This window comes from Ursus maritimus, unplaced genomic scaffold (assembly GCF_017311325.1).
Source record: "Ursus maritimus isolate PB19 unplaced genomic scaffold, ASM1731132v1 scaffold_12, whole genome shotgun sequence".
Lineage (NCBI taxonomy): Eukaryota > Metazoa > Chordata > Mammalia > Carnivora > Ursidae > Ursus > Ursus maritimus.
Window position 1 is genome coordinate 62,885,629 of NW_024423564.1, and position 19,145 is coordinate 62,904,773.

At 39.0% G+C, this 19,145-nt stretch overlaps 1 protein-coding gene across 2 annotated transcripts in view; it reads right to left on the reverse strand.

Moving 5' to 3' along the window:
* Nucleotides 1-19,145, reverse strand: part of OSBPL9 (oxysterol binding protein like 9) — a 186,492-nt gene that overhangs the window by 136,696 nt on the left and 30,651 nt on the right. For both annotated transcript variants that reach the window (XM_008699213.2, XM_008699212.2), the window contains exon 2: nucleotides 3,208-3,258. In XM_008699213.2, the coding sequence (XP_008697435.1) occupies nucleotides 3,208-3,258 (51 nt within the window). The remainder of the gene's footprint in view (nucleotides 1-3,207; nucleotides 3,259-19,145) is intronic.

A 19,145-nucleotide genomic window follows, 5' to 3' on the forward strand; every position in this document is an offset into this window, starting at 1 on the left:
CCCACTCCCCCTGCTTGTGTTCCCTCTCTCGCTGGCTGTCTCTATCTCTATCGAATAAATAAATAAAATCTTAAAAAAAAAAAAAGAAAAAAAAAGAAAATCAATAAGGAAACATCAGCCTTAAAAGACACATTAGACCAAATGGACTTAATAGATACAGAACATTTCACTGAAAAGCAGAATACAAATTCTGCTCAAGCACACATGCAACATTCTCCAGGACTGATCATGTTAGATCACAAAACAAGTTGCTATACATTTAAGAAGACTAAAATATAAAGCATCTTCTCTGACCACAATGGTATGCAGCTAGAAATCAACGTGCAACATTGTGATTTATAAGAAATATATATTTGGTTATTCAAAAGACCAAAATATATTTCTCATATATATTTCATCTTCATCTACACTTTCGGCTCAAAGCTCCCAAAACCTTTGGAATTTCCTAAGAGTGATTAACGTCTTTTATTATGTTAATGGGGCAACTTTTGGAACCCACCTAAGGATGGGGGCTGGCTGGGGTGCCTGGGCGGCTCAGTTGGTTAAGCATCTGCCTTCAGCTCTGGTCATGATCTCAGGTTCCTGGGATCGAGCCCCACTTACAGCTCCCTGCTCAGCAGAGAGCCTGCTTCTCCCTTTCCCTCTGCCCCTCCCCCCACTTGTGCACATGCTCTCTCTCTCACTCAAATAAAATCTTTTAGAAAGGGGGGGATGGGGGCTGGTTGCCAGGAGGACAGACCATGTGATTAGAGAGTTGGAACTTTTAGTCCTCCCCATCTCCAACCAAAGGTGAGGAGAGAGAGGTTGGAAGCTCAATCAGCTAACGGCCAAAGACTTAGTCCGTCATGACTATGCACTGAAGCTTCCATAAAAACCCAAAAATGACTGGGTTCAGAAAGGTTCCAAGTTAGTGAATACATGGAGATGGTGGGGGGGAGGGGGGAGAGTGGCATGCCTAGAAAGGGCATGGAAGTATCACAGTAATTCTAGTTACCTTTCCCCCAATCTTATTTTGTATCTCTTCATCTGGCTGTTGATTCATATCCTTTATCATATCCTTTAGTAAACTGGTAAACATGTTTCCCTGAGTTCTGTGAGTTGCTCTAGCAAATTACTGAACTTAAGGAGGAGGCTGTTGGAACCTCCAATTTGTAGCTGGTCAATTAGAACACAGGTAATAGCCTGGGGCTTGCTGGTGGTGCCTGAAGTAACCGGTGGAGGGCAGGCTTGTAGAACTGGACTCTTAACCTGTGGTGATTTTTCAAACACATCAATCAATGAAATGGAACAGACAGCCCAGAAATAAACCCACACATACATGGTCAGTTAATTTATGACAAAGGAGCCAAGAACATACAATGAGAAAAGAATAATCTCTTCAATAAACGGTGTTGGGAAAACTGGACAACCAAATGCAAGAGTGAAAGTAAACCATTATCTTACACCATACCCAAAAATTAACTCAAAATGGATTAAAGACTTGAATACAAGACCTGAAACCTTTAATAAAACTCAGAGAAAACACAAGCAGTAAGCTCCTTGACATTGTTCTGACTCCAAAAGCAAAGGCAACAAAAGCAAAAATAAACAAGTCGGATAACATTAAAGTAAAATCTTCTGCATACCAAAGGAAACCATCAACAAAATGAGAAGGCAACTTATTGAACAGAAGAAAATATCTGCAAATCACATATCAATAAGGTTAATATCCAAAATTTATAAAGAACCCACACACTCAACAGCAAAAAAAACCCCAAACAACCCAATTTAAAAATGGGTAGAGGTTCAAACAGACATTTTTCCAATGGAGCCACAGAGATGGTCAATAGGCACGGGGCAAGATGTTCAGCATCCCTGATTACCAGGGAAATGCAAATCACACACACACACACACACACACACACACCCCATAATATTATTCAGTCATAAAAATAAATGAAATTGGGCCATTTGTGACAACATGAATAGATCGTGAGGCCATTATGCTACGTGAAATAAGTCAGACAGAGAAAGACAAATACTATCTAATCTCTAAAACAACAACAACAACAGAAAAAAACCCACTCTCTATCATAGAGAACAGCCTGGTGGTTACCAGAAGATGGGGGTAGGGTAGGAGAAATGTTCACTGTTTGGGTTTTTTTTTAAGTTTCAATAAATTAGAAAAAAAAAAAGAATTTAGTTTCTTTCTCAGTTATTTCCCATTTCTGACAATTAGCTACTGTTAATAAGGCAATAAAGGTTTGCTAAATATAGTCACATCTTCAAAAGTAAACATGAGAAAAAGATGGCAGAAAGAAAGCAACAGGAGCCAGAAGACTAGACTACTAGAAGCTATCTACCTAGTTATGATAAAGGCAGACTCATCTTTAGATATAATGGAGTACTAGAAATTGTACACCCAACCATGTACTTTTTCTTGCCTCTGGCAATCTGGACAACGAAGGAAACTGACCAAGCAATTAAAAGCGGCATGAAGCAATAAGCCTGCACTGCCCAGTAAGGTAGCGACTACTAGCCTTACATGGTTAGTGGGTACCTGCTGTACAGCTAGTCTGAACTGAGATATACCATAAGTACAAAAGGCACACCAGATTTTGAAGACTCAATATAAAAAAAATAATGTAAAATATCTCATTAATAATTTTTTTACTGATTACATGCTGAAATAATAATATTCTGGATATATCGGCCTAAACAAAATATATTATTAAAATTAACTTCACCTGTTTCTTTTTCCTTTGTAAATGTGGCTACAACAAAATTTTATATATGTGGCCCACGTTATATTTCTATTGGACATCACTGCTACATAGACCCTTATTAAATAGTGTTGAACGGGAAAAACAAAACAACTATAAGTAGGGATTTTTCAGAGTTTTTTCTACTGTTTGCTCTACTACCAACACTATAACTCATTTAATTCTAGCCCTGATCCCTGACTATAAAATAAGAGGTTAAAGAAAAAAATCAATAGCTGCATTTAGTCATGGATACAACATTAAAACATTGACTAAAAGAACAGAGTTCTAGTCCTGGTTCTGTCACTGGCTAGCAGTTACGATGGAGAAATCATTTTTTTCTGAGCCTTGGCTGCTTATCCCAACAATTAAGTGAGAAAACTAAACTAAATTTAAACCTCCATGATTCCATCAAAATATTTTTTTCTGTCAAAATTGGTTTTCATAAAAATGAATAAATACTCACCCTGAGTCTAACACATCCTCTGCGAGAGCCTCTCATCATTTTGTCCTTGGACTAAAAGAAAAACAAAAACATTCAATGAATAAAAAATGAACAGACTATTTTTAGAATTATCTGCGGATAAAGAGAGGAAAATTACAGAAGTAATATCCCTCCATTCTTCATCCATATTCTCCATCCCCCTTCAACCCCACAACTCACTTAAAGATAGGAATTAGCAGTTTCAAATGAATATGTTTTTAAAGTGGTGGTGAGAATGTTGGTGCACTGCTGGTGCACTGTTGGTGGAAATGTAAACTGATGCAGCCACTATGGAAAAGAAAAGTTTCCTCAAAAAATTAAAAATACAAATACCATACGATCCAGTAATTCTACTTCTGGCTATTTACCCAAAGAAAATGAAAACACTACTTAGAAAAGATACATGCACCCCTAATGTTTACTGCATTATGTACAATAGCCAAGAAATGAGATCAGCCTAGTGTACATCAATAGATGAATGGGTAAAGAAGATAAAGTGTGTGTGTATACACACACATACACACCGTGGAGTATTACTCAGCTACAACAAAGAATGAAATCTTGCCATTTGTGACAACATGGATGGACCTACGGGGAATTGTGCTAAGTGAAATAAGTTGGACAGAGAAAGACAAATACCCTATGATTTCATTTATATGTGGAAGCTAAAAGATAAAACAAACAGAAACAGACTCATAAATACAGAGAACTGGTAGCTCCCAGAGAGGAGGAGGCTGGGGGATGGGAAAAATAGGTGAAGGGGATTAAGAGGTATAAACTTCCAGTTATAAAATAAATAAGTCATGGGGATGAAAAGTACAGCATAGAGAACATAGTCAATAATACTGTAAAAACTTTGTATGGTAACAGATGGTAACTGTACTTATTGTGATGAGAACTGAGTAATGTACATAAATGTTGAATCACTATGTTGTACACCTGAAACTAATATAATATTGAATGTCAACTATAAAAAAATGAAAACCTTTTATAGTCTATACAAATAAACCTAATCATAGAATTTTGTGTGCCTTTAGTATAGTATATGTTACACTAATTTTAATTCCTTCTCACACCCCTTAACTCATATTTTAGTGTTTCTCATATTTTGGAGAGTTTGAGAATTACCTAGAGGGCTAAGAATCACCCAGAAGTTTAAGATTCACTCCCAGATGATTATGACTGAGGCAGATGGAGGACCACATTTTGAGAAACATTGCTTTATCTCTTTTCAATTTCCCAAAAGCGTCACATTTTTTTTTGCCTCTAAGATTTCTCAGCCAATGTTCCTCAGCTTGGAATGTCCTTGACCCTGATTTTTTGCCTTGTGTCACTCATCAACACCTTACCTTACCTGTGATTTGGATTCCCATTCTTCTCCCAGAGTCTTGTTTAACTCACCCATAAGATTGCATATTCCCTAGGGAGTAGGAATTCTGACTTCCACTTCAGAACAGTGTCTGGCACACATCAGATGCTCAAAAAGTATTTACTAATGAAATGTTTCTTACCCTGTAAGTCTCCCTTACTAGACTGGGCTGAGCAAAGGCTAGTTCTGCATAATAAGCCTTATGCTGATATTCAGTAAATAGTCCTAAGATTAAATTTAGTCATGTGTAATAAAATAAAGTGAATCCTGAAATATAATCAAAGTTTCAAAAATATTAATTACCTCAACAAACTGATATTTTTCTGTACTCCCCTATGCAAGAAAGAAAGAAAATAAGCCAATATCATGAAATTATGTTTTAAAGAAAATTGTCCCACTGTAAGCCATGGATGCCCTACAACCAACGTACTGAGCAACAGGCAAACTTCCAGTTATAAGATGACCACACAGGATTTAACGTACAGCATTTTCTATAGTTAACAACACTATATTGTATACTTGAAAGTTACAAATAGAGTAAATCTTAAAAGTTCTCACCACAAAAAAAAAGAAAAGTTATGGGAGGTCTGGCTTATGTTAACTAACCTTACTGTAGTTATCATTTTGCATTGTGGATATACGTATATCAAATTATTACACTGTATACCTTAAACTTACGCAATGTTATAATCAATTATATCTCAAAAAAACTGGAAAAAATATTTCTCGGGGATATTTGTACATCTATATATAAAGATCTGCCTTATCCCTTTCATTGCCTGCAGTACTTTCTATGAATATAGCCTATGCCATTTTTTCATTGATTCTAAACTTACGAACGTAACAATATTACAATGATAAATCAAACTTGATTCTTAGAAAAAGTACTGAGCCATAGGAATTCACGTTCAAAAATGATTATTTTAAACAAATGATTTTGAAGGGACAGAAGACAGTCTTCTTTATTCCACTTAAAATACAAGATTCATACATTTTATTTAAAAATTCTCACTACAAAGCACAGCCATAAGAGTTCTTTACTAACAATACAGCTAGCAAAAACACAGTTAATAAAAACATTCCCTAAGCATTTAATAGTCCTTTACCATACCCTAGACTTATCCTCAAAAGTGTCAAGGCATACATAAAAATAATAATTAGGTTTGAAAATACCCAATGAGAGAATACAAATCAAAGTAAGAACCAACACACTCATCCTTAATTCCTCTGCCACTTTTTTTTTTAAGATTTTATTTATTTATTTGACAGAGAGAGAGGCAGCGAGAGAGGGAACACAAGGAAGGGGAACGGGAGAGGGAGAAGCAGGCCTCCCACTGAGCAGGGAGCCCGATGCAGGGCTCGATCCCAGAACGCTAGGATCATGACCCGAGCAGAAGGCAGACAATGACTGAGCCACCCAGGCGGCCCATTCCTCTACCACTTTTAAAAATATGGCTATAGTGAAAAGGAAAAGAGTAAGACAGACCCATTAATAATGGTACCATTATTAGGGTTATGAATTAGAAAACACTGAAAGAAATAAGTGAAAATAATTAAAACAAATATAACCAGAAAACAATCAGACAATTCCAGAATGTGGAACATCCTACAAAATAATTGGCCTAGATTCTTTAAAAAAAAGTCCTAAAAATAAAAAAACAAAAAACAACAAAAAAAGACTAGCATGTAAATAATTATAATACAATGAAAAATAAGTTACATTAATATAGGTACAAAGTGGTATGAGTCACAGAAGGCTCCCTGCTGTGGAAAAAGATCAGTGAAGACAATACTGAAGTGACCGGGTTTCAGGTTTCAATCTGGGACTTGAAAAGAAAAAAAAGAAAAGAGGGGAAGTAGGAAGAACAGGGCATTCCAATCCAAGGGAGCACCACCAGCCAAGGCACAGGTACAGAAAACTACACACAGGGACGCCTGGGTGGCTCAGTCCTTAAGCGTCTGCCTTCGGCTCAGGGCGTGATCCTGGCCTTCTGGGATCGAGCCCCGCATCGGGCTCCTCCACTTGGAGCCTGCTTCTCCCTCTCCCCCTCCCCCTGCTTGTGTTCCCTCTCTCACTGGCTGTCTCTCTCTCCGTCAAATAAATAAATAAAATCTTAAAAAAAAACACACACAACTACACACAAACTATTCATAGAAGGAGAGCAGATTAATAGACCCAAGCACAGAGTGCAAAGAGGAACGTGGAGAGAGCCGATGCTAAAAAGGAGGTATGGACACCAGATCCTGAAGAGTTTGAAAAAAATATTGAGTAGTTAAGGAAATCAAACTTTATTCAATAGTTAACGGAGAGCTACTGAGGATTTTTTAGGAGGGTAAGAACATTCTCAAAGGTGTGTTTTAGAAAAGTAACACTTTAGTATGAGAACTTGGGCAAAAGAATAATAGTGACATTAATAATAGCAATAGCAGCAGCAACAGTAGATTCTCACTTACTGATGCCCTCTGTGTGATAAGCACTTTACAGTAAACCTTGCAAGATTTGACATGGTAAGAATTATTCACGTATTATAAATGAAAGTGACACCAGGGAGATCAAGTAAGTATTCAACATTCCACACGTAAAATGTAACACAGTTTGACACAGCAGGCACAATTTAGAATGGCTGCCCTGCGAATCATTCCCCCAAACCATCATCTGCTCTGCTAGCCTGGAATCCTCTTCCACAACGGCACAGGGTCTTCTCATTCTCTCTCCACTCAGCTCTAACACGCACCACAGGGAAGCTGATGTGATTAAGTACCCCAAACATAGTGAGTACTGAAGGGGTGGTGTCACAGGACCCACTACCACACAAGGCAGAATAGAGTCCTTCCCCCAGAAGTTTTTCTACTGGAGCTGAAGGAAGAGCTCTTCCTATCTGTTCTTGAAGCTATGAAGTATAGTTGCCATGAGACATGTGCCTTCTACGTGAAGAAAGCAATAAATAAAGCGTACACAGTGAGATGAGAGGTGGAGAGTCCTAGCTGCCAGTGTCCAGCTACACCCTGGCCTGAGGCAAACCTGCTTAAGCAAACGCCACTCACTGAATATCAGGGGTTTTTTAAACAAATACAAGTAGCTTCTGCCAATGAGAAAAAGGTAGGGCCAGCAACCCCACTCCAGTAATCTTCCTTCCAGGTGTTATTTTACCAATGTTCTGAGACCTGCCAACAAATTTTTAGCAGGTTGGAACAGTCACACAACCTACAACTTAAATGAGGGGCGCCTGGGTGGCTCAGTCAGTTAAGCGTCTGCCTTTGGCTCGGGTCATATCTCAGGGTCCTGGGATCGAGCCCCTCCTTATCAGGCTCCCTGCTCAGTGGGGAGTCTGCTTCTTCCTTTCCCTCTGCCCCTTCCCCGCCTCTCCATTCATGTGTGTGTGTGCCCATGTGCATGCACTCCCTCTCGCTCAAATAAAATCTTAAAAAAAAATAAACCAAAAACCTGTAACTTAGATGAGATCCCTCTTTCTGCCTCCAGGTACAAGGACAAGCACCTCAAGAAAGGATCACTCTGAAATGGATGCTAAAAGAGCCAGTCTTTTAGGCTGGATAAGGATCCCCCATGAAGTGGGGAGATACACAGCTGATATGTTCTACTCCCTAAAGGGCTCCAGGACTAGCAAAGACTTTTGGGTTCTGTGGTTGCATTTGCTGGTTTCTCATATTTATTAACACAAGAGCAGTGGGTCCTGTTACAACAAGCCATGCAATCAAAAATTATTTTTAAGGGGCACCTGGGTGGCTCAGTTAAGTGTCCAACTCTTGATTTCAGCTCAGGTCATGATCTCAGGGTCGTGAGACAGAGGCCCTTATCAGGCTCTTTGCTCAGCACTGAGTCTGCCTGAGATTCTCTCTCCTTCTCCCTCTGCCCCTCCACTGTGTGCTCTCCCTCTCTCAAAATAAACAAATAAATCTTTTTAAAATTATTTTGAATAATCCTAGGCTAATCAGCTAACCCCAAGGTATTGATTCAGATTATAATTCATATTAAAATTTCAACATAAATTACCACAAATACAATATAATGCTGCCTGTAATAGACTACATGTCCCCCAATATCCATTCTCCTTTCTTCTTCCGTTCAGTAATAAAATCCTCCACCCCAAGTTTTAACTGCATACATGGCTCTCCTGTTAGACATTACATTCCCAGCCTCCTTTTCAGTTAGATATAAGCTATTCATCTATATACTGGCCAGTGGGCTATGAATGGAAGCAATGTATGCAACACATTGTGCCTTTAAAAGAAAACTGCTTGGGGGCGCCTGGGTGGCACAGCGGTTAAGCGTCTGCCTTCGGCTCAGGGCGTGATCTCAGCATTATGGGATCGAGCCCCACATCAGGCTCCTCCGCTATGAGCCTGCTTCTTCCTCTCCCACTCTCCCTGCTTGTGTTCCCTCTCTCACTGGCTGTCTCTATCTCTGTCAAATAAATAAATAAAATCTTAAAAAAAAAAAAAAAAAAGGAAACTGCTTGCAGGGCTCCTGGCTGGCTCAGTCAAAAGAGCATGTGATTCTTCATCTTGAGTTCAAACCCATGTTTGGTGTAGAGATTACTAAAAATAAATAAAATTACTTAAAATTACTTAAAAAAAAAAAAAGAAAACTCCTTGAAAACTCATTCTTTTCAAGTGCACATGGAACATTCTCCAGGACAGACCACATGTTAGGCCATAAAACAAACCTCAATAAATTTGAAAGTATGGGAATAATACAAAGTATGTTCTTTAATCGTGATGTGTTAAAAGCAGAGCTCAATAACAAAAGGAAATTTAGGAAATTCAAAATATGTGGAAATTAAATGACATACTCCTGAATAACTACTGGATCAGAGAAAAAAAATCAGAAGGGAAATTAGAAAATATTTGTGATGTGAAAATGAAAACAACATATCAAAACTTTCAGGAGATAGTGAAAGCAATTCTTAGAAATTTATAACTGTAAAAACCTACATTAAAATGAAATATCTGAAATCAATAACCTAACTTTATACCTTAAGTAACTACACAAAATAGAGCAACTAAACCTAAAGCAAGCAAAAGAAAGGAAATAATAAAGATTACAAAATAATAAGCAAAAATAAATGAAATTAAAAAATAGAAAAATAGGAAAAAAAATCAATGAAACCAAATGCTGGTTCCTTGAAGAAGATCAACAAAATGGACAAAACTTAAGCTTTACTAACCAGGGAAAAAAAGAGGAGCCAAATTACTAAAATTAGGAATAAAGGAGGAGACATTATTAACAACCTTACAGAAACAAAAAGGATTCTGAGGTAACATTATAAATAACAAATTACATAATCTAGATGAAACAGATTCAAGAACAAACTGTCACAACTGACTAAAGAAGACAAAAAAAAAAATCTGAATAGGCCTATAACAAGTAAAGAGTTGAATTAGTCATCAAAAAACTTCTCACAAAGAAAAGCCTAGGCCCAGATGGCTTCACTGATAAATTATATCAATGTTTAAAGAATTAACAACAACCTTTCATATTCTTCCAAAATTTTAAAAGAAGGAACACTTCCCAACTTCTATGAGTACCAAAACCAGACAAATGTATCAGAAGAAAAGACCAACATCTACTGTGAATAAAGATGCAAAAATCCTCGACAAAATACTAGCAAACCAAATCCAGCAACATGTAAAAAGGATTATACAGCTTAACTATTATGGTCTAAATTTGTGTCCCCCCTTTTCAAATTCATATGTTGAAATCCTAACCCTCAAGATGATGGTATCAGGAGGTGGAGCCTTTGTAATAGCCCACATGAATGGGATTAGTGCCCTTATTTAAAAAAAAAAAAAAAAAAAAAGCCTGAAAGAGCTCCCTTGCCCCTTCCACCCTATGAGGTTACGGTGAAAAAAATGGTCATCTAAGAAGGTCCTCACCAGACACTGAAATCTACCAGTGCCTTGATCTTGACTTCCTAGCCTCCAGAAATGTAAGAAATAATTTCTGTTGTTTATAAGCTACCCAGTCCACAGTATTTTTGTTATAGAACCCAAACATACTAAGACAATGACCAAGTGGGATTTATTCCCGGAATGCAAGGTTGAGTCAACATATGAAAATAAATCAATATAATATACCATATTAACAAAATAAGGAACAAAAAATCATACAATCATCTCAAAAACAGGAAAAGCACTTGACAAAATCCAACATTCTTTCATGATAAAACCACTCAAGGAATAGAAGGTAACTTTTCTATTTCATAGAAGGACATCTATGAAAACCCACAGCTAATATCATACTTAATGGTAATGGACTAATAAAAGCTTTACACCCAAGAGCAGGAACTAGACAAGGATGTCCCTCTCTCATCACTTCTATTTAACATTGTACTGGAGGTTCTAGCTGGGAAAATTAGACAAGAAATAAAAACCATCCAGGGGTGCCTGGGTGGCTCAGTCGTTAAGCATCTGCCTTCGGCTCAGGGCGTGATCCCAGAGTCCTGGGACCCAGCCCTGCATCAGGATCCCTGCTCCTTTGGGAGCCTGCTTCTTCCTCTCCCACTCCCCCTGCTTGTGTTCCCTCTCTCACTGGCTGTCTCTCTCTCTGTCAAATAAATAAATAAACTCTTTAAAAAAAAAAGGAAAAGAAATAAAAGACATCCAGATTAGAAAGGAAGAAATTATATTATTTGAAGATGACAGAACCTATATATAGAAAATCCTAAGGAATCCACCAGAAAACTATTAGAGGTAATAAAAGAGTTCACCAAGTTTTCAGACCACAAGACCAATATATAAAAATCAATGTGTTTCTTTTTTTTTTTTTTTAAGATTTATTTATTTGAGAAAGAGAGACAGAGAGAGAGCGGGATGGAGGGAGAGAGAGGGAGACAGAGTCTTAAGCAGACTCTGGGCTGAGCACAGAGCCCAACACAGAACTCGATCCTGCAATCTGAGAGATCACAACCTGAACTGAAACCAAGAGTCGGATGCTCAACCGAATGCACCACCCAAGTGTCCCAAAAATCAATCTATACTCTTGGAATGAAAAAATCTAAAAATAAAATGAAAAAACAATTCAATTTATAATATCAAAAAGAATTTAAATACTTAGTATTAAATTTAATTTTTAGAAGTACAAGGCTTGTACAATGAAAACTGAAAAGCATTGTTGGAAGAAATCAAAGAAGATCTAAATAAATGGAAAGACATCTCATGTTCATGGAGTGGAAGACTGAAATATTATTACAATGGCAATATTCCCCAAATTGGCTTACAGATTTCATATAATCCCTATCAAAATCCCAACTATCTTTTTTGCAGAAATTGACAAGCTGATCCCAGAATAGCAAAAACAATCTTCAATAAAACAACAACAAAGTTGGAGGACTCACACTTCTCAGTATCAGCACAATAAAAAGCTACAGTAGCAAAGACAGTAATTAGAACAATGAAATAGAATTGAAAGTCTAGAAATAAACTTATACAGCTATGGTCAATTGATTTTTGACAAGGATGCCAAGAGCTCCAGTGGGGGAAAGAATAATCTTTTTAACAAAGAGTATGGAGACAACTGGATATACCCCTATGCAAAAGAATAAAGTTAGACCCCTACGCTATACCATAGAAAACCATTAAACTATTAAAAATAAGCTAAAACTATGAAACTCTTAGAAGAAAACATAGGTATAATTCCTTGTGACCATGGATTATGCAATGGTTCTTAGGACACCAAAAGCAAAAGCAACAGAAGAAAAATAAACTAAACATCAAACTTTAAAAAAAAATTATGCTTTTTCAAAGGACACTAGCAAGAAAGTTAAAAAAAACACCACACGAAATGTAAGAACATATTTACAAATCATATATCTGGTAAGGGACTAGTATCTAGAATATATGAAGAACTCTAACAATTCAACAATAAAGACAACTCGACTTAAAAATGAGCAAAGGATTTGAATAGATATTTCTCATAAGAAAAACAAATTCACAAGATAATTTCAGCTAGTGATAAATGTTAAGAAGAAAATAAAGCAGAGTGATGATCAGAAAGTCGTTGTAAGGAAGAAGGGTTCCACTCTAATGTAGGTGGTTTGGGAAGACTCAGAGGAGCTGCTATCTGCACTGAGATTTGAATGAGAAAAGCCTATAAAGTAAAGAATCTGGGGGGAAAGTTTCAGGCAAAAGGAATAGCAGGAAATGATTCATTAGTAAGCTTGTTCTCCCATTCGTTCTCAGCAAGGGCTATTTCAGATTTTCTCCATTCTTTCGATAGGCATACTCCCTCAGCACGTTTCCACTTGGTCTTCTCACAGGCATTTCAAACTCGACATGTCCGAACCCAACTCATGATTTTCTTTCTCGAATCCTATCTTTCATCCATCCAAAGTACCCCCCATTTCTGTCTCCTAAAAATCTCTCAAATCCTTCCATTTAACTTCTTCTCCACTGTAACCACCCTAATCCAGATCTCCATAATCCATCCCCCCTATGCCGCATCACCTTCTAACTCTTCTCTATCTACTCCCCCTCTCTCCTAATCCTTCTCCATATAGGAGCCAGAAAAATCTTTCCAAAACATAAACCTGAGCAGGTCGCTAACCTTGATTAAAAACAAAACAAAACAAGCAAAAAAATATTTCAAGGTTCTACACTGCTCTTAGGATAAAATCCAAATTTCTTCATTTACCCTCTACAAACACCCTCTTTGTTCTGGCCCTAGTCTACCTCTAAAATCCCCATTATCCCTGCACCCTAGCCACGCTGACCTTTCATTCTTGAAACAGCCAAATGCCTTCCTGCCTTAGGCCTTTTGCATAGATTGTTCCCATTGCCTGAAGTGCTTGCACTCATCTACCTTCACTTCATTAACTGCGTAATTCCTACTCATCCCTCAATTACCTCAGAAAAGCTTTACGTGAACCCCTTGACTAGATTACCCACCACTCACATAATATTCTCTTATAACACTGTCTTCCTATAGTATGGTGGAGAAATAAAATTTCCCTGGATTTCTCAGTGTCACTGTAAAAAGCCCTGGAGTTCTCCAAAATTTCCACATCCCAGAATTAGATCTGTTGTTTTCCCCATCTGAAAGGATAAAGAAACGTCTTTTCATTTCCCAAAGAAAGTTGAAAATTCAAAGCCCGGAGTAGGTCCCTAGGCTAAGCCTACAAGGTGCCAGGAAAAGGGCAGGAGGTATCTCCCTACGTATTTACAAGAAAGAAAGGAAAGGAAAGGAAAAGAAAAGAAAGAGGGAGGGAAGGAGGGAGGAGGGAAGGGAGGGAGGGAGGGAGGGAGGAAGAAAGAAAGAGAAAAGCAAAGAAGGGAAAAAAGGAAAGAAGGAAGAGGGAGAAGGCAGGAAGGGAAGGGGGAGGAAAGGAACGAGGGAGGGAGGGAGGGAGGGAGGAAGAGGAAGGGAGGGAGGGAGGGGGAGGGAGGGAAGGAAAAGAGAAAAAAGAAAGGAAGGAAGAGGGAGAAGGGGAAAGGGAAGGAGGGAGGGAGGGGAAAAAGGAAGGAGAAGGAAGGAAGGAAGAAGGAAGGAAGGAGAGAAAGAGAGAGAAAGAAAGAAAGAAAGGGAGGGAGGGAGGAAGGGAAGCCACAGAACTGGAAAGGCCTCTAGATTGTAAAAGTGGAGACCCACAAGGCTATCTGGCTCCAGGAAAGATTTTACTTGTATACCAAGTTAGATATGCAAGTAACGGGCTAGAGTTAGGATTTAGGCTTATTACCTTTCTAAGGTGATCCTTTTCAGGAGAAGAGAGAGACAGTTGCCTCTTTACTCTTCAAAAGCAGAGAAGAATCATTTTTCCTCATCCTTCACCTACAACCACTCAGCTAGCTATATGTGTAGGATAACTGATGTGGTTCTTACAGCACTGCCCTAGGGGTAAGAACTAGGGCAGAAGCAGGCCAATACATTTATGATTATGAACTCTGGTTCTAACCCAGAATTCCTCATGTATGCATTCAGGATAAAATTAATAAAAATGAATATTTTTTTAAAAACCCACAAAGTATTTAAACAATAATTAAACAATTCCGAAATTACTTATTTGAAGTTCCTCATCCCTATTGGCCTATAAATTTTAAGACAATAGTCTAATATACAATAAAAGACTCAAAAATATTTGTTGAACGGATGACTAGAAGGATATACATAAATGCACACAGCCATTTTCAGTTTCAATAAATACAGCCTAAAACCTTATATGCTATGCCTCAACAGCAAGTAATCCAAAGCTTCTATTATTTTGGTTATGTTGCCAAGAAAACTAAAATAAAGCTGTTAAATAAGTTGCCCCAGTACAAATTAAATTTCATAGCGTTTTGTCTGTTACTAAGCCTGTTAAGCCTGTCTTAAAGGAAAAGAACTTTTGTGCTACCATCTTCAAACCTGCTTGACACTTAGATATTTATCTTGGCATTGCCTGCTGCTCCCAGGAAGTCGAGAACACAGTCTAACCCCCACCTGTTTTGATAATAAAACAGTTGGGGAAATAATCAGCACATTCATTAGCCCCTGCTAAGAAGAAATCTAGGCTGGGGTTAAAGCAACCAAAAGAAGCTTTCTGCTGACTATACAATAAAGAACGTTGTGGAGAAATTTACTAAATTAACAAAACCAGAAAGTTTTTCCTTTTCCCATGGTAGTAAATTTCTTGAAGAGTCACAAAGGTCTATCAGAAAGAATTTACACTGACAAAATTAACTGCACAAACTATTTCAGAATATAACTTTTTTAGGCTCACTTAATGAGAGGGACAACTGTAGCCACAGAGATACATTATCACCTCTCTCACTCCAAACTCATGGGCCACTACCATCACCACCACCACCCTCCCAAACACATACACTCCCTCCCAATGATCACTTAGGGAAAATACATAAAATGGGGGGGAAAGATGGCGGAAGGGTAGGGGGACCCTTTCTTCAGCTGCTCCCCTGAATCGAGCTTGATATCTACCAGATCATCCTGAACACCCATGAAATCAGCCTGAGACGTAGATAGATACATCTGGATCTCTACAAACGAACATCTCCAGTGCTGAGTATTGAGGTAGGAGGTGGGTAGCTGTGATTCAGCACATAGATATCGGAGGATAAAGGAAGGGGGAGGGAGGCGCTGCGCTTCAGCACTGGGAAGCAGTAGCCACCTGCACTGGGGAGCGGGCTGGACTCAAGGACCGGCACCCACGTGAAAGCAGACTGAAAACCAGAGCTCCCGGAGCGCTCACTGGAACCCGACTGATACCAGGAGCTCGGGAGTGCGCGCGCAACCAGACTGAAAACTAGGGCTCCAGAGCGAGTGTGAACCACACTGAAACAGGGAGCTTGGGAGCGCACGTGGAAACCGGGGGCGGCTGGCGGTGTTAGAAGCCCAAAGGACAGAGACGTGCCAGCCCTGGAAGCGAGGACTGGGAGAGTGGCTGTGCGGTGCACATCCCAGGACGCTGCAGGGTTATTAACAGTTCCAACAGAAACAGAGTTAAACATGGAGTTAAAATGGCCAGGAGAGCTCAGTGGAGAGCAGACTGCGATCTCTCTGTTCTGAGACAGAGGCTAGGATACGGCCATTGCTGCTCTGACGCTCAGAAGAGTCACAGAAAACCGCCAGGGAAAGCCACCAGAGAACAACAGCCCGGAAATACCAGTTCACATTGTGCCCATCCATATCCACCCTCGCAGGGTACAGAGCAACTCTACCCAAACAGGGCTGCCTGAGTATCAGCGCGGCAGGCCCCTCCCCCAGAAGGCAGGCTGAAAAATCAAGAAGCCCACATCCCTAAGGTCTCTATAAAACAAGTGCACACTGCCTGGGTCCTGGTCACTAATTTGGGCTCTGTGCAACCCTGCAACCTCTCCTCATCAGAATGACGAGGAAGAGGAACCCTCACCAAAGAAAGGACAATGAGTCTGTGGCCTCTGCCACAGAACTGATGGATATGGATATAACCAAATTGTCAGAAATGGAGTTCAGAGTAACAATGGTCAAGATGTTGTGCAGGCTTGAAAAAATTATTAATGAAAATATTAATGAGAATATAGAATCTCTAAGGGCAGAAATGAGAGCGAATCTGGCAGAAATTAAAAATGCTATGAATCAAATGCAGTCTAAACTGGATGCTCTGGCGGCCAAGGTAAATGAGGAAGAAGAACGAATTAGTGAGTTGGAAGATGAGATGATAGAAAAGAAGGAAAAAGTGGGAACTTGGCTTAAAAAATCCAATCTCAAGAATGTAGAATGCGGGAGATTACTGACTCAATGAAATGTTCCAATGTCAGAATCATCGGCATCCCCGAGGAGTGGAGAGAGAGGTCTAGAAGAGATATTTGAACAAACTGTAGCTGAGAACTTCCCTAATCTGGCGAAGGAAACATGCATTCATGTCCAAGAGGCAGAGAGGACCCCTCCCAAGATCAGTGAGAACAGACCAACACCACCTCACATAATAGTAAAATTTGCAAATCTTAGATCCAAGGATAAAATCTTGAAAGCGGCCAGGAGGAAGAGAATCCTCACCTACGGAGGGAGAAACATCAGAATAATGTCAGACCTATCTACAGAGACCTGGCAAGCCAGAAAAAGCTGGCAAGACATATTTAGAGCACTAAGTGAGAAGAATATGCAGCCAAGGATCCTTTACCAGCAAGGCAGTCATTCAGACTTGATGGAGAGACAAGGACCTTCCAAGACCAGCAGAACCTGAAAGAATATGTGACCACCAAGCCAGCCCTAAGAGAAATATTAAGGGGGGTTCTATAAAAGTAAAAAGACCCAAGAGAGATACAGAACAGAAATTTACAATCTATAGAAAAAAGACTTCACAGGCAGCATGACATCATTAAAATCATATCTCTCAATAATCACTCTCAATGTGAATGGCCTAAATGCTCCCATAAAACGCCATAAGTTTGCAGACTGGATAAAAAGACATGACCCATCCATATGCTGTCTACAAGAGACTCATTTTGAACCTAAAGATACATCCAGACTGAAAGTGAAGGGATGGAGAACCATTTTTCATGCCAAAGGACCTCAAAAGAAAGCTGGAGTAGCAATTCTCATATCAGATAGATTAGATTTTAAACTAAAGACTGTTGTTAGAGATACAGAAGGACACTACATTAAGCATAAAGGATGTATCCAAAAAATGGATATAACAATTATAAATATCTATGCCCCCAGAAAGGGAAGCAGCTAGATACACAAGCCAACTCTTAACCAGAATAAAGAGACATAGAGATAATAATACGTTAATAGTAGGGGACCTCAACACTCCACTCTCACTAAAAGACAGATCACCTAACCAGAAAATCAACAAAGAAACAAGAGCTTTGCATGATATCCTGGACCAGACGGACCTCATAGATATATACAGAACACTACACCCCAGAACAACAGAATACTCATTCTTTTCGAATGCACATGGAACTTTCTCCAGAACAGACCATATACCGGGTCACAAAACAGGTCTCAACCAACACCAAAAGACTGAGATTATTTCCTGCATATTCTCAGACTACAATGCTTTGAAACTGGAACTCAATCACAAGGAAAGTTTTGGAAGAAACTCAAACACTTGGAAACTAAGAACCATCCTGCTCAAGAATGATTGGGTAAACCAGGGAATTAAGAAGGAGATTAAGCAATTTTTGGAGACCAATGAAAATGAAAACACATTGGTCCAAAACCTATGGGACACTGCAAAGGCAGTCCTAAGGGAAAAATACATAGCCATCCAAGCCTCACTCAAAGGAACAGAAAAATCTAAAATGCAGTTTTTATATTCTCACCTTAAGAAACTGGAGCTGGAACAGAAGAACAGGCCTAACCCACGCATGAGAAGGCAGTTGACTAAGATTAGAGCAGAGATCAATAAATTAGAAACCAGGAGCACAGTAGAGCAAATGAACAGAACTAGAAGCTGGTTCTTTGAAGGAATAAATAAGATCAATAAGCCACTGGCCAGACTTATTCAAAAGACTAGACAAAGTACCCAAATTAATAAAACTATGAATGAAAGGGAAGAGATCACGACCAACACCAAGGAAATAAAAACGATCATTAGAAACTTTAATCAACAACTTCATGCCAATAAATTAAACAACGTGGAAGAAATGGATGCCTTCCTGGAAACCTATAAACTACCAAGACTGAAACAGAAAGAAACTGATTATAAACAGACCGATTAATTATGAAGAGATTGAAGCAGTGATCAAAAACCTTCCCGAAAACAAGAGTCCAGGGCCTGACGGATGCCCAGGGGAATTCTACCAACCATTCAAAGAAGAAATAATACCTATTCTCCTGAAGCTGTTTCAAAAAAATAGAAACAGAAGGAAAACTACCAAACTCATTCTATAGGCCAGTATTACCGTGATCCCCAAACCAGGCAAAGACCCCATCAAAAAGGAGAATTACAGACCGATATTCCTGATGAATATGGATGCCAAAATTCTGAACAAGATCCTAGCTAACAGGATCCAATAGTACATTAAAAGGATTATCCATTGTGACCAAGTAGCATTCATCTCTGGGATGCAAGGGTGGTACAACATTCGCAAATCGATCAGTGTGATAGATCAT